The following is a 20,492-nucleotide window of genomic DNA, read 5'->3' on the forward strand; positions in this document are numbered from 1 at the left end:
TGGTAAATTTCCTGTTTATGTATATTTTGCCACAATAAAAAAACACGTAATTTTTAAAAAACCCAATGACCTTCCTCTTTTTTTTTCTTTTTTGCAATTAACACTTTTTACTCTTCTTATGTAGAAATAGTAAATCAAATACTTGGAAATAAGAGATTTGCATTTTATTGGGTTAGCTTAAACCCTGAGTATCTCCACTAAGGTAGAAATGGCAAGAATAGTAATAACACCCATGCTACAGTTACTCTTACAACGTGTATTTGACATCATTTTTATTGGTATCAGTTGGTTTAATTTTCATTTTATGGCATCAAATGAATTACTTATGTTAAAGTGAATGAATAGGACAATCAATACCAAGTGAAAAACTGAGCCTTCCCTACCAGGTCTCCCTACATCATGTAGACCAAAAGAATAAAAACTATCCCCCAAACTAAATCACCCCTCAAGCTTTCTGAAATTAGCAGAGAATATTTGCAGCTGACCTATTTCTCTCCCACACGACCGCGTTGATAATTGACTTCTGTCCCCCAGGGAAGTGCTCAAATATAATTGAGCAGCACCTGCCACACAGCGAGTACAGTTTTATGTACCCAATAATTCCTATAAATATCGTACTTAACTCGGGACTTGAGCACTCTGCTCTCTCCTTAATCGTATCTCCCAAGGAATAAATATTTTGATTACCAGAGCTGAGTTATTATTATGAATCTTAACAGTCAATTTAAAAGATAAAATTTCAGAAGTATTTTGGATTCTAAGTATCGAAGACATTTCTATTATGAAAAATTATTGACAATGATGGCAATAACTACTTATAGTGCTCACTTTTTAAAGTCCAGTGATCTCATCCTATTATATAAATCTCCTTCTATAGATGAGAGTCACTCAGTTTTGTTCAGTCCTCATGACAAGGAGGCCAAGGTCAGGGATTTGATTTCCATGCAGGGCAAGTAGTTTTGCACCCGCCCCCCCAAATTCAGCTTTATGACTTGAGACTGTAGCTCTGCCATAAATATAAATATGATCGACTCCACTCAACACCATAACTTGAAAAGCTCTCTGGGACACAGGCTGAAGGGAAGGCAAGTCCCTCTGCACACGTGGGCTTAGACCAGGGGCTATAATGTGAACCTCTCAGGCTGGTGTAGAGAATGTCAAAAAAAAAAAAAAAAAACCCTGAAGCCAATCACCAAAGATCCCATTTTATTGTATGACTCCAGTTATATGAAATGTCCAGCATAGGCAAAGCTATAGGCATAGAGACTAGTAGAAGGGTTGCCTAGGGGTGGGGAGGAAAGTGAATGGTAATGGGTACAGGTTGCCTTTGGGGGTGATGAAAATGTTCTAAAATGATGGATCCCTGGGGGGCTCACCAGTTGAGCGCCTGCCTTCAGCCCAGGGTATGATCCTGGGGTCCCGGGATCAAATCCTATATTGGGCTCCCCGCAGGGAGCCTGCTTCTCTCTCTGCCTGTGTCTCTGCCTCTCTGTGTCTCTCATGAATAAATAAATAAAATCTTTTTAAAAAAATCTAAAAAAAAGAAAATGTTCTAAAATGAGATCACAGTGACAAGAGAACACAGCCTCTGAATTCCTGAAGGAATAACGTCTCCCTCTCCGTCCCACACACACTAAGAGGCCAAATAGCAAAGCTGTGCCTTCAGACATTCCCATCTTGACAACGATCATCTTGCCGACCTGTTTGATTTGGAAACATAATGAGCCTGTGAGCTGTGGACCCCGACACCGGGCCACTCGAGAAGACCGTACAGTGGCCCCATAAATTCATCGACGTCAGCTACTAGGTGTTTCCATGACCGCTGGCCTTTCCGGTACTAAAAAAGGAACTGCAAAAAGTTTCCCAGGGAGGTTAAAACTAGCGTTATGACATGATGGGACACAGCGAGCGCTACAGCAAGTCACCATTTCTAGTGATTTTGACAACCCAGAAAAACGCAGATTCTTTTCAGGTTTAGGTTCACAAAATACGTCCTCTCAAAACAAAGACTAGTGTCACAGCTACTAGACTGCAGCCTGGGAGAGGCGCGGGGGGTGCTCGGTGGGTTAGGTCACCGCCTTCAGCTCAAGGCCACCCGGGGCCTGGGATCGAGTCCCGAGGTAGGCTCCCCGCCCAACAGGGACAGCCCGCTGCCCCCCCACCCCCACTTGTGTGCTCGCTCACTCTCACCCCCACCCCCAAACGACAGCCCTGGAAAAAGAAGCCTCCAGCAACAAAGAACGGGAAGTGAGGACTCAAGGGCCTGGGGCAGTGCGGGGGCAGTGAAGGGGTGCGGGGGGGGGGGGGGGGGCGGGAAGCCATGGTTGGCGCCCTGACCCAGGGCCGCGGGCCTCCAGGCCACAGGCCGCCTCTGCCGTGTGCGTGGAGGGACAAGGGGCCCGGGGACAAGGGGCCCGGAGACGAGGGCTGGTGGCCAGTCACTCGGGAGGTGAGAAGTCGCCTCGGCCAGTTGGAAGCACACCCCAGGTTCAGGCCTGCGTGGCCTGCTGCTGTCCCTGCTGTGCCCAGCGCTGCGCCCCGCGTTGCAGCCTGCACGTTGGCCCGAGGACCTGGGGCGCCCTGCACTCGGGCCCATCACCATCCCGCAGCCCCCGGGGTCACCCTGCACTCAGGCCGGTCCCCGGGGTCACGGGCTCCCGACAGCTGCCTCAGTAACAGGGCCAAGGGTGGGCGATGCAGGCAGTGCAGCAGCTCTCATCCCCGGGTCTCTATGGGCTCCTCTGCGGGGACTGTGCCCAGGAGCATGCGGGGCTCCGTGGGACACCCCCGGGGGCGCCCCGGGCCCTGCACCGACTCAGGACACCAACCGGGGGACACGCTCAGATGACCCATGCCGCTGAGGCCCAGGACGCACTCGGCGCAGACACTCCTGCTGGGGAGGAGGCTCCGGCCACGGGTGAGCCCCAGGACAGCGCTGCTGCACGCGCAGGCCAGACGGCACAGGGGCCCGCACCTGCACCCGCACCCGCACCCCTGCCTCCACCACACAGCCTGCTTCTCCCCGGGTGACCAATCAGGCGGCCTCTGCCCCCAGCGCCTGGGCACCCCGGGTGGCCGCAGAGCCATCGGGTCCTCCACAGCCTTGGTGCCCACACGGCGCCCTGTAACTTTCCAGAAAGATTACAATTTCAATCAAAATCTGTTTCAGTAAAACCTCCCCTTCCTACACTGAAGAGTAACAGTTCTTCCTTCCGCAAACACGACGTTGTACGAATCCTGTGCACCAAGGACAGGGCCTTGCAGGAGGGCACAAGGGGCTGGGGGAGAGGTCCGCTGCCAGGAGCTCGCCTCCATGTATTCAGGCCCCAGAGCAGGAGCAAAGCAGCTGGCCCGAGAGGCCCTTCCTCCTGGGTCTCAACTAGGGAAGATGCATTCCTGAGCAAACTCTCCCCGAAGCCGCTGCAGGCCCCTCCCTCGGGCCCACTGTGACCCCACAATCCCACGGAGCCAGGAAGCCGACTTCCACTTTGCTAATGAAAACCTCCATGCAGCCAAAATAGAAGCCGGGGGTGCTGGTCCCGTGGGATTTCCCTCCAGGCACCCCGCGCCCCCCTCCTCAGGAGGGCCAGGCTGCAGGCAGGTAGGCCAGGGCACTGGGGCCTGGCGGCCGAGGGCAGGGGGCGCCCCCTCACTGCCCCCTCGGTGGCTTCCCCAGGAGAGGCCATCTCCTCCGTGTGTCTGTCCCTCTCGTTGTAACGGAGGCACCATCGACAGAGAGCGTCAAGTTCGTCTTAGGTGTACGACAGGGCGTATGGAGGGTGGCCAACACGTCCGCCCCGTGCGCACTCACACGCTCTTCCCTTGGGGCAACAGCTTTCAAGACCTACCCTCCCAGCAACGTTCAAGCTCGCGATACGGCGTTGTCACCCATGGTCCCCCTGCTGCACGCCACCTGCTCTGTGACCAAAAGCACGTCCCTTTGCCCCCCACCCATTTCACCCAGTCCCTCTCCGCGCCCCTGGCAGCCACTAACCTGCTCTCTGTATCTAGGAGCTTCCTTTTTCTGTTTTCCGGTTTTAGATTCCACAGGCGACGGAGATCACACAGAATTTGTCTTATTATTTGACTTATTTCACTGAGCGTAATGCCTTTAAGGCTCATCCACGCTATCACAAATAGCAAGATTTCACTCTTTTTATGGCTAAATTATGTGCAAACACACACACGTCCCGTAACTTCTTCAGGCACCCGTCCACCCATGAGCACCAAAGGGGCATTGGTAAATCACATGATATTCCTATTTTTTATTTTTTGAGGACTCTCTATACTGTTTTCAACAGTGGCTGCACCAATCCACACCCCCAACAGTGCAGCAGGGCTCCCTTCCTCTGTATCCTCAGCGACACGTGTTGTTTCTAATGTTTTTTAGGGTATCTGTCCTACAAGTGTGAGGTGCTGTCCTCTGTGGGTCTTGCTCCCAAGAACAGTGCCCCAGTGGCTCCAGCATCTACCAAGTGACTCTGGCCCTTGGGCTGCAGTAACTTTCCTTGTCCTGCCAGCCTGGAGGTCACAGGGGCTTCCTACAGCTGCTGACCCACAGGGCCGGCTTCTGACCTCTCAGCATTGCCGCCCTAACCACGCCGCTACATTCAAGCCTTTCGGGGTTTTTGGTTTTTTTTTTAATATATTTTTTTAATTATTCATTCATGAGAGACACAGAGAGAGAAAGAGAGAGGCAGAGACCCAGGCAGAGGGAGAAGCAGGCTCCATGCGGGGAGCCCGACGTGGGACTTGACCCCAGGACCCCGGGATCACGCCCTGGGCCGAAGGCGGCGCTGAACCGCTGAACCACCGAGCCACCCGGGCTGCCCATTCAAGCCTTTCAGTTTTAAAATTGCAAGCAGTTTTGTTTCCTGGTTAGACTCTGGCTAATGCAATGACTCCTAAACACACAAACTTCCATGAACCATGCAAACAAAAATTCCATCTCATGGTAAAATTAGGGGAAAAAAAACACCATAGTCTCAAGGTTCTCCAGTTGTTGCTTTGTTCTTCACAGTACCCACAGAAATTAAGGATACTACTAGTATCGGGCGCCTGGATAGCTCAGTCAGTTAAGGGACAGATTCAGGTTGTGATCTCAAGGTCATGACATTGAGCCCTGCATCAGGCTCTGCAGTAAGTATGGAGCCTGTTTGGGATGCTCCCCCTCCCCCTCCCTCTGCCCCTCCTTGCTCAGACACTGTCTCCCTTAAAAAAAATTATATATATATACACACACATATATATATATCTGGGATCCAAGAGGAATAAGCTCCATATGTCCTTTCCTGCATTCACATTTCTGTGCTTGTTTGTCCTGATTATTCAGGGATGAAGTATGACGTGACGGAAAAACTGGAGAATCTAAGTAAGGTCCCCTGTCTTGGTTCTACTACTGATGTGACGTCAATTCAGCCTTTATGTCCTTGGGTCTCCGTTTTATTCATCTGAAAATAAGGAACTGAAGCACCTTCTCTCTGCAATGTCTTCCTGTTATAAAACTCTGTGATTCTAAGTTTATGGATAGATTCTGCTCATATACACGCCTCTAGGCATATGATTATTCTTAGAGCGACCCAGGAAGCATACACCTTCTGTTGATGAATCTGCATTTTATTGGAGAAATGTGTCTCCAAATTAGAACCCGAAGAATTTTTTGCCAGTTTGTTTTATTATAGTATCAACTTAGTAACTAAATATGTTTTAAATCTCTAAATACAGTGTGGGTTTACTGAATTATGATCACGATCACTTGATTAGCATACTTTTAAAAAAGCCCAAGTTTCTTTGATCTAAAGTAAACGGTTCCAAAGGTGGCTGCAGTAATAGCAATATGCTCCTTTGTGAGGCGACCATGCTGCACCCCGTCCAAAGGGAGTCTACATCCCGTCGAGCCCAGCCAGCCCCCGCCAGCCCTTCGTTCTGATTTGCGGGCTGTAACTGAGGTAATGTCATGTAGCTTGGAAGAGTACATCTTGCAAAATCTGCAGCTTCATCCTTTACTTCTTGGGATGCCCCGGCCTGGACCCCGCCACCATGTTGTGAGGAAGCTCAATCAACTGTGCTGGGAGCCCAAGTGGAGGAAGATTGAGCCCCCTGCCAAAAGCTCCCGTCGAGTTCTCAGCCATCAGCCGGCACCAAATGCCAACCACACATGTGAGGCTATTTTAGATCTTTCATCCACGCCAGTGCCCAGAGAACACCACACACAGCTATCTGGTCAGCACACACTGAAATTAAAAAAAAAAAAATTTGTTGTTGCTTTAAGCTACTAAATTTGGGGAAGTTCGTTAGGAGGAAATTTTTCCCTGTTAAGTAGAGTTTAATGTTAGAGCAGAACCCCTTGCCTAAAATATACCAAGTCAGTCTTTCATCCACCTGCTCCTTCATTCCCTCAAATATTTATCGAACATCTAAATGCTGAGGATGCAGAGGAGACCAAATGCGGGCACATCCCTGCCTACTATCTGGATGAGGGGACAGACAGTAACAGAGAAAGCAGATGATCGAGAATTGGTAAAATGCACTCCGGAACGAGGTAGGTGGTTAAGGAGCTGCCGTCATCAGAGAAATGAGAAAGAAGAGAGGACTCCGGGCACCTGGCTGGCTCGGGTGGTGGAGCGTGCAACTCTTGATCTCAGGGTGGTGAGTTTGAGCCCCACCCTGAATGTAGAGATGACTTAAAAATAAAAAGATCTTCCAAAAAAAAAAAAAAAAACTTAAGTGAAGTCTCAACTTAGGTCTCAAGGAAGACTAAATGTTAGGCAGTGGGGCGCCTGGGGAGCTCAGCGGTTGAGCGTCTTTTGGCTCAGGGCGTGACCCCGGGGGACCCTGGGGTCCCACATCGGGGTCCCCTGGGCTCCCCGCAGGGAGCCTCCTTCTCCCTCTACCTGTGTCTCTGCCTCTCTCCCTGTGTGTCTCTCATGAATCAATCAATCAATAAATGAATCTTTAAAAAAAAAAAAAGTGAACTGGGCAGAGGGGGGAGCAAGAGCCCTCCACACAGAGAGCTGAGCAGCTGCGAGGAGCCTCTGGCAGAAGGAAAGGGGGTGACTCAAGATCTATGTCCAAAGCTGAAGGATGATGGTTCAAGATGAGACTGGAAGCTAGCAGGGCCTGGTAAGACCCGCCGCCCTCGTAGGGGCAGCCTTGGCAGGAGGGTCACCAGGCGAACCGTAACCGACCAGATTCCCTCGCTGACCCCAGTGGGGGGAACCTGGGAGGAACCGGAGCACTCCACCACGCAGACTCTGAGCGCAGCGACGCCTGGAGCGCTGCAATCCTGGGGCCCCCGGCCGCGTCCTCGCTGCACCTCCCTGCATGGCGTGCACACACCTATGTCTCCAGGAGTCGAGACCCGCTGGGCCCACGGACTCGGTTTCCCTTGCCTCCGCATTCCCCTCATCGCATCTAGCAGAGCGCTGGACACACAGCAAATGTTTAATTGTTCCCTACAATTCTAGAACATGAGTAAACAAGGCACTTACACTAGCCTGTCAGAAGTGATCTCCCAGGAGAAAATTCTCCAGCCTCATTTGGAAAGCCATTCCAGTGGCAGCAACCCCCACGGAAGCCTTGCTGGAAAAGGTGATTCCATCCTCAGGGAGGGGGACAATCCGTCACGCTCCCCAAGAGCCTCAGCGTGCCCTGGAGACGCCCAGCTCTCCTCCGGTGCCAACACACTGCACCCTCTCACCTTCCGCAGGGACACCCCTTAACTGTTCCCTGGAGTCACCCCCCCCCCGCCCGCGCGCGCCGGGCTGGGAGGCCAGCGGTCAGGCAGCCCCGAAACAAGGTCAATGATGCCTGAAGGGCTCCGAGCAGCGCTCAGAGCCCAGGCTCGCTCTCCTTCTCAGCCTGCTCGGTTTTGGGGCAACTTATGTGTGCACATGCATGTGCGCGCGCGCGCACACACACACACACACACACACACACACACTTCAACTTCTGACCGGTTCAAAGAACAACACGTTTTATAAGGGGAGCTTGCCAACTGGCCCCTGTTCTTCACCACCAGCCCCATCTTATCCACCTGCCTTCATACATCATTTGTGTGGGGGGAGGGGGGGAGAACTCTTGCCCTCCCTAATTTTGCAAATAATGTGACACCAGAAATGAGCAGCGCTTTTTTTTTGCTGGCATTCCCACTACCTTCTTCCTGTGTGAAGGCATCACGCAGACTGTGAAATAGCTCCAAGAAATTCCATCACTCCAGTGTATCAAGAATTCACCAACAATAAATCACTGGTCATTCTACAAATAATGAGGCTCTAATAACATAAGCAGCTGTCGTGCTTTTTTTTTTCTTTAAGAAACTGGTTTTTGGCACTCGAGTGAAAACTCTTCAATTTCATTTCAAAAAACACTTAAATTCCATTTGCAATGACTTTTCATCTCTTGTCAAAGAAACAGAAATCCCCTAGTTACTCTTATTGTAGTCATGGCAGCAGTCTATATTATGCCATTTAAACAAGATCAGGGGTAGGATACTTACTGAACTGCGAGTGGTGCTCACAAAAATCATGTGTAGTGTTTGCACAGAAAAAAAAAAAGGAAGACTGTGTATATAATACAATTACAACTAACTCCTAAATTTAAATTAGACCATTTCATTGAACCAACAAACTCCAGTTTCAGAAAAACTAGTGAAATATGTGTCCTACAAATCTGTGTTGCTTAAAATACTCCCAAAATTATTAGCATGCAATACTTTCGACATTTTTAAGGCAATACACAGCAAGACACTTATCAAGAACTTATACATGCATTATCTCAATCATTTATTGGAGTAAATTGAGGAGGATATTAGAAAATATTGATTGTTTTGTTTGTGGTTGGTGATGTGTAGAGGAACTCAAAAGTTTTAGTCAAACCGTTCCCGGAATACACTGCTGTATAATTAGTATTTCTAAGAGTTTGCAACAATAAACTGCCAACAATAGGCATCTGAGAAATAAACATCAGGATCTCGGTCACAGAAGTCAAAGGCTGTTTAAAGAGGAAGGATGCCTTTGCTTCATCAAATACGCAAATGATCTAAGCAAGCATTGCAGAGGGGATGGAATGCACTTTCAGGATGAAATCGGGTTCCAAAATATATTTATTTTAATAAAGCAAATGCTTGGTGCTCACTGAATTCAACAGCAGTAGTAATCTGTTAGCAGAAAATGAATCTCCGCATAATAAATATTATCTAAATGTGTTTCATGAACCCTCTAGGACACGTCGGAGTCCAATTCTGAATCTAAAGCCCATCTGTCGAGGATAATGTGTTTAAATTGATCGTAAACACTCAGGAAACGCACCGCAGCTGCCATCGTTGGTTAAGAACCCATTACGCGGCGCTCTGAGCCCCCCCCCCGGAGGGAGCACTGCAAGGGGCTCAAGCGCGGCAGCAGGCCCGGGGTCGAGGCGTCCCTAAGCCACCCCGGGCTCGCACCTCTGCGCCGGCCTCAGGGACAGACCCGGCGACTCGCTCTGCGCAGACCCCACAGCCCTGTGCAGGTGCTGTCTGCGCACACGGGTGGCAGGGGGTCCGGGCCGCCCGGGGCGCGGTGAGAGACCTGGACGACCGGGCCGCCCCGGGTCACGGTGAGGGACCTCGACGGCCGGGCCGCCCCGGGTCACGATTAGGGACCTCCACGGTGGGGCCGCCCCGGGATCATGGTTAGGGACCTCCATGGCCGGGCCGCCCCGGGTCACGATTAGGGACCTCGACGGCCGCCCCGGGTCATGGTTAGGGACCTCCACGGCCAGGCCGCCCCAGGTCACGGTTAGGGACCTCCACGGTGGGGCCGCCCCCGGATCATGGTTAGGGACCTCCATGGCCGGGCCGCCCCGGGTCACGATTAGGGACCTCGACGGCCGCCCCGGGTCACGGTTAGGAACCTTGACAGCCGTGCCCGCCGAGGACAGCCGCAGACCCCAGCGCCCCCACCCCGGGTTCCAGGTGACCCCGACTTTCCGCTCCAAGCGCTATCACTCGGCCAGAGCTCACAGGAGCCTCGGTTACAGGGAGGTAGGTCGGCACCGCCTGAGCCGTCGCCCCGCGCCGGGGAAGCGCAGCTGCACACTCGGCCCCAATTCAGCCTCCCGGCCCCAAGCCCGCTCCCAGCGCCCAGGCGGACGGGGGGGACCGCGAATACCGCGGCGCGGGGTCTGCGGGGGGCGCGGGGGCGGGACGGGGCGCCCCGGGGCACCGCCGGGACCCCGCCCGCCGCCCCCCTCCCCGCCCCGCTCCGCCGCCCCGCGCCCTGAGTCCGCCCCCTCCCCGCGCCCCCCGCGCCCCCCTACCTGTCTCAGGATGAAGCTGGTCGAGGTGGTGCTGCCATCGGATCTCTTCAGCCTGCTCCTCCGGGTCGTGGTGCCTCGGGCCACCTGGACTCGACACGCGGGGCCAGAGAAGCGGCTGAGCGCCCAGGCGTGGAGCCCGCGCCCCGGGACGGAGCGCCCCCGACCCGCCTCCCCGGACCCCGGAGCCCGCGCCCCAGCCTCCTCCGCCGGGCCCGCGTGCGGCCCCCCCGGACCCCCCCGGCGCCCCCCCGCCCCCGACGGCTGCGCGGATGCCCGGGAGGAGCGGCCCGCGAGCACCCACCACATCCATTAACAGAGAGTCTCGGGGTGCGGGGTCCGAGTCCCCGGCATCGGCTGGGGAAGGCTGCGGGCTCCAGAGCCGGAGCGCGGAAGCCGGCGAGGTGAGGAGGAGGGGGGAGGGGGAGGGGAGGAGCCGGGGAGGGGAGGAGCCGGGGAGGGGGAGGGGCCAGGGGAGGGGAGGGACCAGAGGGATGGGGGACGGACCGGGGAGGAGCCGGGGGAGGGGGGAGGGGCCGGGGGAGGGACCAGAGGGATGGGGGACGGACCGGGGAGGGACCGGGGAGGAGCCGGGGGAGGGGGGGGGGCCGGGGAGGGACCAGAGGGATGGGGGAGGGACCGAGGAGGGGCCAGGGAAGGGGGGAGGAGCCGAGGAGGGGGAGGGGCCGGGAGGGGCTAGCGAGGAGCCGGGGAGGAGCCAGGGATGGAGCCGGGGAGGGGCCGGGGAGGAGCCAGGGGAGGGAGGATGGGCCGGGGAGGGGGAGGGGCCGGGGAGGAGGGGGAAGGACCGAGGGAGGCGGGAGGGACCGGGGAGGGACCGGGGAGGGGCCGAGGAGGGGCCGAGGAGGGGAGGGGGCGGGGAGGGTGGAGAGGGAGGGGCGAGAAGGGAGAGTGAGGGGGAGGAGCCGGGGGAGGGGAGGGGAGGGGAGGGGAGGGGAGGGGAAGGAGCTCGCGGAGGAGGGCGGGGGCGGTACCTGGGGGGACGGTACCTGAAAGGGCGGCGGGCAGGCAGTACGGGGGGCGGTACCTGGGGGGACGGCACCTGGGGCGTGGGCGAGCGCGGGGGGCCGTCGGTGGCGTCCGTGGCGTCCGTGGCGTCCGTGGCGTTCGTGGCGTTCGTGGCGTTCGTGGCGGCAGGTGTCTCCCCCCGGGTGCGGAGAGCGCGACAGCTTAGTGGCAGGGCGCTTGCTGCGGGGACCCGGAGGGGCTTGCGGGCCGCCCCCCCACCTCCGCGCTGCCCAGGGGCGGGACGGCTACAGCAGCCCGCGGGCTTTGAAAGGAACCGAGGGCCCGGGGCGGGCGGGGGCGGGGGCGGGGGGGGGGCCTCGACCTCCCGGGGCGACAGCAGGGCCTCGGTGGCCGCGGAGCCTCTGCGCGTCCGTCCTCCCGCGGCGACACCCCCCACCCCGCCGGCGCGTCCTCGGGAGTCAAGGTCGGGCCGACCTGCTGGAGGCCGCGCTGCGCCGCGCCCCCCGGGCTCCCCTGCACGTTCCTGCGAGATCCGCGCGGGGTGCGAGCGAGGGCGCGGAGCGCAAGGGGAGCCCCTGACCGTTCTCGGGATAGAGCCCCCCCGCCACGGCCAGTGCCCGGGAGACCCCCGCCCCCTCCAGCCCCCCCATGGCCAGTGCCCCGGAGCCCCGCCAGCTGCTGCAGTAGCCGCCACCTCCGCTTCTGGGGCTGTTGGTGACCAAGGGCCGCGCCTGCGGTCGGTGCCCCTGAGGGTCGCGGCGCCCACTCCCACCCACGGACACTGCCTGCCCACCCGCCCTCCGCTGCCCGGGACCTTCACCTCTGCAACAGTCTACGGACCAGGCCCTGGCCTGGGGCTCCGCGCAAGCGGCTGCAGGCACCTGTGCGCACACGCACGTGCACACACACACGTACATGCACACGCACGTGCACACGTGTATATGCAAATTTTGGACTTCACCAAAATCAAAGACTTTTGTACCTGAAGGGCGCCATGGCCACCGTGAAGGCCCGCCCAGAATGGGAGACAATGTGGGCCAAGCCCCTAAGGGTAGAGGACTCTGATGTATGTATAAGGGAACCTTGCAACTCAGTAATTTAAAAAAAAACTCAATTTTAAAAGATTTTAAAAGTGGACAAAGAAGGGCACCCAGGTGACTTGGTCAGGTAAGCATCTGACTCCGGGTTTCAGCTCAGGCCGGGATCACGGATCGAGTCCTGCGAGGATGGGCAGGCACAGCTGGGAGTCTGCTGAGGATCCCCCCTGTCCCCCCTGCCCCTTCCCTCCCCTCCCCCCCCCACCCCTTCTTACCTGCCTCCCCCCCCCCCCCCACCTGTGGCCACCTCTAAATAAATCATTAATTGAAAATGGGCAAAGAGGGCAGCCTGGGTGGCCTAGCAGTTGAGCGTCTGCCTGCAGCCCAGGCCGTGACCCCGGGGTCCCGGGATTGAGTCCCACATGGAACCTGCATGGAGCCTGCTTCCCCCTCTGCCTGGGCCTCTGTCTCTCTTTGTGTTTCATGAATAAATAAATTAAATCTTAAAAAAAAAAAAAAGAAAATGGGCAAAAAATCTGAATAAATATTTCTCTTTTAAAAAAACGTATCCAAATGGTGAGCGCCGGAGAAGAGGCTTGGCATGGGGGTCACCGGGCCTCACCTCCAAACCTCGAGGCAGCCCTCCATCCAGGGGACACCTGTCCTCGGCCCCCAGTGCGGGCCCCCGGCCAACCCCTGCCACTCCGGCTGGCACAGGCTCCCCAGGAAAGTGCAGCACAGAGTCCGCAGGTGGCACGCAGGTGCAGGGCCACGAGGCCTGGAAGCACCGGGCAGCTCTGCTGTGGGGGTGAGGGGGAGGAGGTAGAGGGGAAGGAGGAGGAGGAGGAAGGAGGAGGAGGCCTGGAAGCAGTGGGGCAGCTCTGTTGTGGGAGGACAGGGGGAGGAGGAAGAGGGAGGAGGAGAGGGGGAGGAGGGGGTCTGTGTGTCGCGACCCAGTGAGCCTGGGAAACGCCAGGCCACGCGCGAGAGCGGTCATGAAAGGTCATAGACAGTGTGGTTCCAGGCCTATGCGGTGTCAGGGATACGGATGGATTTAGGGACGGAAAGCAGAGTAGGGGTGGCCTAGGGCTCCAGACACTGGGGGTGACTGTGGCAACTAGGGGTACAGGCCTCTTCACACTGTGGTCCACGGGGGCCGGGCAGGGGCAGCGACCTGGGCGATGGGGACCAAGGAGGGGACCCGTGATGAGCACCGGGTGGGCTTCGTGAGTGAGGGGTCACTGAATTCTCATCCTACTCACAAGAGACCCAGACAGAGGCCGAGACCCAGGCAGAGAAGCAGGCCCCATGCAGGGAGCCCGGTGCGGGACTCGAACCCAGGACCCCGGGGGCACGCCCTGAGCTGAAGGCAGGTGCTCAACCACTGAGCCCCCCAGGTGCCCTATATTCTACTCCTGAAACCAAAATTACATTATATGTTAACTAGAATTTAAATAGAAATTTGGGGGGGGGGTGGATTTCAAGTTAAAGAAAAGGAAAAACCACACAAGGCTCCTTTTTTGAGGTGAAGAAAATGTTTTAAAATTGATCATAGTGGTGGTTGCACATATCTGTGAATATGCTACAAATCTCTGAAGTGTACGCTTTATTTTTTTTTTTTTTAAGATTTTTATTTATCTATTCATGAGAGACCCAGAGAGAGGCCGAGACCCAGGCAGAGGGAGCAGCAGGCTCCACGCAGGGAGCCCGACACGGGACTGGATCCCGGGGCCTGGGGTCGCGGCCTGGGCCGGAGGTGGATGCTCACCCGCTGGGCCCCCTGGGCACCCCGAGAAGTGCATGCTTTGAGTGGGTGACGGGTCCGGCACGTGGATTCTCTGGCTAGAGCTGGTGCCCTCCAAGGACCCAAAGGCGAGCCCCGAGGCCGTAAGGATCCTAGACGGGAGCCTGGGCGGTCGGTCCTGACACTGGCCGGAAGCACATTTTCCCGGATTTGTGTCCCGGGGCCAGGGAACCAAAAGCAAAAATGAACTCTTGGGACTTTGTCAAAGTAAGAAGCTCTGTGCAGCGAAGGAAACAGTCACATACCTGGCCGACAAGCTCCTGACCGGGAGGACGTCAACAGACGCCCTGCTGAAGGTCAGCATCCAAGGGGCGCAGTGAACCGGTACAACTCCACACACGCGAAAACAATCCGATTAACACATGGGCAGAAGACACCAAGAGACTCGGCTCCAGTGAGACCTCCGGTGCCGGCAACCTCATCCGCAGGGACCGAGGCAGGGACCCTGGTGGCCCAGTGGCTGGGTCCGGGTATGGCCCAATGGGCCCGCTCCACGGGGAGCCTGCCTCCCCCTCCCCGCGCTCCCTCGGTGCCAAATAAGTAAATTAAAAAAAAATAGAACTGTCGAGTCACTATATTGTACACCCGAAACTGATTTAATGCTGTGTTGACTCGCCCCGAATTTTTGAGGATTAAGAAATTAAAAAAGGATTTCCCCGCTCTACCCCTTGCTTTAAAAACTGACTCTATCGACCTATAGCTGTTAAGAGGAGGGTAGAGTAAATGTACAGACTTGGACACTAAGGGGTCTTAAGTCAAAAAAAGAATTTGAGCCAATGATCACAGTTGTATAGAATGAGGTGTATTCTAAACATATATATACGGAGAGGGCACTTTAATTGATGTACTTTTTCATACAATATGAATATTCAAGAAAAGATCTTTTTTTTTTTTTCAAGAAAAGATCTTGATGCCCTAATAGGGTACCCGGGGGTGCTCAGTGGTTGAGCGTCTGCCTTTAGCTCAGGGCGTGATCCTGGAGACCCGGGATCAAGTCCCGCTTCAGGCTCCCTGCATGGAGCCTGCTTCTCCCTCTGCCTGTGTCTCTCATGAATAAATAAATAAATAACATCTTTAAAAAAATAGAAAAGATAGTTCAGATTGCTACTACTGAACTACAGACATTTGTCTCTGAACTCTTGTGACAAACTTGACCAATCTTATAAAAGTTTAAAATGGTTGTTTTTCAGATTTTCCTGGACACTTTTTATCCCGGTTTATGTTTCCGGGGCTGCTGTAACAAATCCAGGGGTTGAGACAACATAAGTGTCTTCTGTCTCAGGATTAGAGGCTGGAAATCTGACCTCGAGGGGCCAGCAGGGCCGTGCTCCCTCTGCCGGCTCTGGAGGACAATCCCTTCCATGCTTCTTCCAGCTTCTGATGGCCCAGGCCACCGGACTTGGGGCAGCGTCTCCCGGAGCCCCACCTGCATCCTCACGTGCCTCACTCACTGTGTGTCTGTCTTCTCATCCTATTAAGGACACCTTAAATCCAGGATGATCTCGCCTCAAGATCCTTAACTAATGACACCTGCAAACTCTTTTTCCAAATAAAGTCACATCCTGACACTCTAGGCAAGTATGAATTTCGGGAGGGGCACGATTCCTCCCACTACACTTTGTAAGAAGTAACATAATCTCTCTTTTTGACACAGTAAGGTTTTTAGAAAACTCTAAGTCAAATTAGGTTGGGCAAATTAGAATAATTCTGGGAAAAACTTTAAAAAATAAATCTACATCTTTAATCTCCAAAAGAAACTAAATTGTACTTACTAACAAAAAATTAAATCCCTAGAATTGAGTCTCTATTTATTGACTAAAACTGATGTAAAATAAGAAAAATGTCTTCTTACAGTAACAGAGCATGACAGATTGGTGCTATTTTATAATTTATTACTTATAAAGATGACTTGAGCTTTCTCATCATAACAATTCAAGGACTCCTTCCCTAGAAGAGACTAGACACGACTTTTACTAAGAGAAACTTTTGAAAATACCGCCATAATATATTTAACATTCAAAATAAATTACTTAAAAATTTAGGTGAAACTTTATAATCTTTAAAATGTACAGTGAAATTTGTTATATGCTCAATTATCAACTACTTGAAATGGCATCAGATGAAATTGTATATGCAAATAATTTCAAATCCTACTTGATAAACAGTATAATTATTTAATGTTCAGGTAATTCTGTAATTACCAAATTATGAGACAATGTTGGTAGACTGTACATTTTCTAAACTGTATGAACATATCCCACTCCATATATTTTAATACCCAGGGGAAATTCTTTCTAATGTACCAAGATTACTTATGAAATAGCAGTTATTATTTTTTTTATAAAACAGCAAGTGTGAACCCAATGTAGAAATCTGATATTAGACAATTCCTTTGGAAGAAAACGTTTAATTATAAAGAGGTCTTAAAATAAATACAACCCATAAGAACATGGAAAAGAAAGAAAAATAACCCTGTTATTTCCTATTAAACCAAAAATATCATCCTAGTACACAGATGTAATAACATTTTTATACTATCGACAACCTGCAACACAAAACTCATTACAGTGTGGCCAAAATAAAATTGTTTTTAATTTAAGAGGGAGAAGACACTTCTGGATGTATAAAATTTCACAGATAAATGCCAATATACACTATTTATATACATGTCACATGTTATATTATTCCAAAACTACATTTGGTGAACTTAATTGGCTGATCCCAATTGAGTGGGTGTGCAGTATTTAGATGAGTTCAAAGACTTATGCAGAATCAAGCTCTTACAATTCAGATCACAATTATACATGAAATATTTACAGAAACATTAAAATAACCTTATTAAATACTGTGTGGGAGGAAAAAAATGTAAGATTTTCCATATATATGCAAACATTAACGATTATCAAGAGCAGCTTTATAAATGCTTTTTATGTTTTTTCTTTAAAGAATAGAAGATTCATTTCCAAAAAAATAAGGTACCATTTGAGAATTTTTAAAAAAGTATAGAAGTGAATTCACATGGAAGGAAAATACTGGATGAAAAAAAAGAACATGAGACATTCAAGGTTAAAACCTTCTCTTAAAAGTTACTTATATCTGAAATAAGACAATGACAGAAACTGGGCTTTCAAATACTGCTTGTTTCTTCCTTTAAATGTAGACCAAGTAATATATAGACTATTTTATTTTAGGACACAGTTTCTTTGAAAAAAAAAAAAGAACATACTTGTAATTAAATTTCTGCAAATAGATAAATGACAAAAATTTTCAGAGCACTTCCTTCAAATGGATTCTTAGCAGAAAGATTAAGGGCTTTCTTTGAAAAACCATTTAGGTATCTTGCTCCCAAGCAAGTAACTTCGCTTATGTCCTTTGTTTTTCCCCGTCTAAGTACCGTCTATCTCTAAGCATATGTTTTCACCACCTCCTATTTTGTGTTATCTAAAAAGTTGGTAGATGATACAGTAGTGTATGGATTTTCAGGAGGAAATTATAACCCTACTGGTTTACTGATTCCTATAGTATGTGGAGTCTATCAGCACTGTAAACTAATTTATAAAATGTAGGCTTCAAAAAAAAAAAAAAATAAAATAAAAATAAAAATAAAATGTAGGCTTCAGAAAAACCGTCTTGAGAGCTTCCCTATCAATCCACTGCCTGCTGGTGTCCCACAGGCTTACAATCCTCTCTGAGAGGAATGGCCAAATTTTTCAATAGCCTGGCAATAGCGATGGTACTTGAATCACCTCTTTAACGAAACACACTTCTATAAAAACACACTTATTATTCATGCTTAGGATTTATCACCTCAAATTCCTAGGAATGTCTCGTGGCTCAAATTCACAAGTAATCCGTAAAGAGAAAATGCAGCATCTCTGCACACCACATTTCAGGAAGGAAAACAAGCGGGTCTTATCTTCCTTAGAGAATGGCCAAAGTCACTTTAGGAGGTCATTATGGCAATTCTAAATACAAGGGAGTCTTGTAAGAAAAATGCTGGTCTCCAGGGAATGGAAATGTGTTGCGGGGCATTCCTCGGCTCACAGCTGCCTTGACAGGGACAAGCTAAATGCTTACCACACATCTGAATTTATAAGGTCTTCACTGTTAATAACAGAAAACATTTTTGTTCCTTCCAAATTGCTCTTGCTTCTATAGACAATTATATGCTAATTACTACTCAACATAACAGGGAGCAAAACTGACATTACTGCAAGCACGAATGCAACTTAAGGAGCCAAAGGGAAATACATTGGCAAGCTAAATGCTCACCCAAAAGGAAGTTCATCTTTTGAAATAATGGTTTCTGGGGAACACTGAAAAAAATATGCAGACAAAAAATATTCAAAGGTTTTGTTGCTCTCCCAATGATCAGGTTTTAGGGATAAATGATGGTTTCTTTAAAAGTAGAATTTCCATAGTCCTTTCCCATGTTCCTTAAGTGTCATAAGGCTACTTACTGGGTGTCCAGATTTGTGTAGAAAGATTTGAAAATAAGACAAACTAACTGGAAGCTACCTGAAGCTGCCTCTGATCAAAAGTGGGAATTCGGGCAGCCCGGGTGGCTCAGCGGTTTAGTGCTGCTTTCAGCCAAGAGCGTGATCCTGGAGACCCGGGATCAAGTCCCGCGTCGGGCTCCGTGCATGGAGCTTGGTTCTTCCTCTGCCTGTGTCTCTGCCTCTCTCTCTCGGTCTCTCTCATGAATAAATAAATAAAATCTTAAAAAAAAAAAAAAAAAAGTTGGAATTCAAACAAATTGGATTGAAAAAAATCCTTTAATGGCCTAGCAGAGTTAGAGAAGTTTTTGTGCTTTATTTAGTCACCATTCTTTTGAGTTGAGAAAAAAAATTTTTTTCTTTTAATATTTTCAGATTAGAATCACAAAGGTCAAGTAATACACATTTGAAGGCTTGCAAGAAAATGCTTGGGTTTGTTCTAAAGAAGAGGCTGCTGATGGTAATTTGCCTGAGGCTGTGCAACTGAATGAGCTGGAACCGCCACTGGAAAGCCAGCCAGTTGCGGCAAATTGGAAGTAGCATTCTGATAAGATGACATATCCACAGACATCCCCATCTGCTGCGTGTAAGCGGCTGCACCAGTAGCTGATGGAAGGTTAGAGTTCTGGTTCATGTAAGCAGGGTTGGAAACAGTGTCTTGTCCAGTGCTACAAACAAAATTTTAAAAAGAAAACCGTATTTATAAATCTTGCATTATCTAAGTCATGTTCAGAGATCAATCCTCATGAAACAATAAAAATGCCTTTTCTATCTTTCAAGTTTATGTAACTCTGCTGTTCTGTTTATAATTTAATTACTCCAACTGTCCAACACTGTCAACATAATTTTTGTATTTGGCAAGAAGAAAGTACTCAAAAAAGAAACAAAACATAAGATGGTATGTTTCGGCCTATATAATTTTGTTTCCTACAAAATCTCTTATTGCAAATATTTAAATTTTGAGGAGATGCAGACTGGGTTTCTCAAGGTGGTGTCCCTGGCCAGCTACACTGAGCACAAGCCCAGCTCAAGTGCACCTCCAGATGGTACCCTCCCTTCCCCCAGCTCTCGGTCCGGCACGGAGGAGACCACCTCTTTTCTTCACATGCCCTATACTTTCCTTTTCATAGGGCACTTTCAAAGCTGCCCCTCATAACTTAACCCGAATCTCTACGTAAAAATGACAAAGGCAGGTACAACAATGTAATCCACACAGGACCCTGAATCTACCCTCACAGAAGCCCTGACCTATAGTTTACTCATTAACGCTACACCAAAACAAAAACACAAGTTGAAAATCACACCAAATTGCACGATTCCTGCATGTTCCTATAATTAATGTACACACATTCTTTTTAAAAGATACATAATTTCAAATTTATACCAAAAACACTGCTTACAACATGAGGATTAATGTCTACCCTGCTCCAGTTTTCCCCATTATTTCTAGCGTCAACACAGAATAACAAAATTTTTTTTACTAAACACCAATGTGAACAGGTTTAATTTTCAGATAATATCTACAATTTATTCTCATAAAATTTGATTAAAGATCATCTACCATGACTATATTGAATGAATATTTTGTATGGTTAAGCACAGTTAATAGAAAGCAATATATAAACCTGATTTTCAGAGAAGTGTTAGTATAAAAAATTAGGCCACGGGGCGCCTGGGTGCTCAGTTGGTTAAGCATCCAACTCTTGTCTTACTCAGGTCATGATCTCACAGTTGTGAGATGGAGCCCCATGTCGGGCTCTGAGCTCAGTGTGGTGTGTGTTTGAGATTCTCTTTCCCTCTTCCTTTCCCCTGTGCTCTCTTTCTCTCTCTCTCAAAAAAACAAAAAACACAAATTCCACAGCTCAAACACAC

General features: G+C 50.7%; 2 protein-coding genes across 9 annotated transcripts in view; both read right to left on the reverse strand.

Moving 5' to 3' along the window:
• The window catches only part of CACNB4 (calcium voltage-gated channel auxiliary subunit beta 4), a 223,097-nt gene extending 212,381 nt beyond the window's left edge, over positions 1–10,716 (reverse strand). Inside the window, exons 1-2 of the mRNA XM_072757805.1 lie at positions 10,598–10,716; positions 10,297–10,380 (exon numbers count right to left, since the gene is read on the reverse strand). Coding sequence (XP_072613906.1) covers positions 10,297–10,380; positions 10,598–10,606 — 93 coding nt within the window. The 5' untranslated portion in view covers positions 10,607–10,716. The remainder of the gene's footprint in view (positions 1–10,296; positions 10,381–10,597) is intronic.
• Positions 10,717–16,515: 5,799 nt separating this feature from the next.
• Positions 16,516–20,492, reverse strand: part of STAM2 (signal transducing adaptor molecule 2) — a 45,147-nt gene continuing 41,170 nt past the window's right edge. For all 8 annotated transcript variants that reach the window (XM_072757811.1, XM_072757807.1, XM_072757809.1 and 5 more), the window contains one exon: positions 16,516–19,288. In XM_072757811.1, coding sequence (XP_072613912.1) covers positions 19,060–19,288 — 229 coding nt within the window. In that variant the 3' untranslated portion in view covers positions 16,516–19,059. The remainder of the gene's footprint in view (positions 19,289–20,492) is intronic.

The sequence above is a fragment of the Vulpes vulpes genome, chromosome 5, assembly GCF_048418805.1.
Source record: "Vulpes vulpes isolate BD-2025 chromosome 5, VulVul3, whole genome shotgun sequence".
Classification (NCBI taxonomy): domain Eukaryota; kingdom Metazoa; phylum Chordata; class Mammalia; order Carnivora; family Canidae; genus Vulpes; species Vulpes vulpes.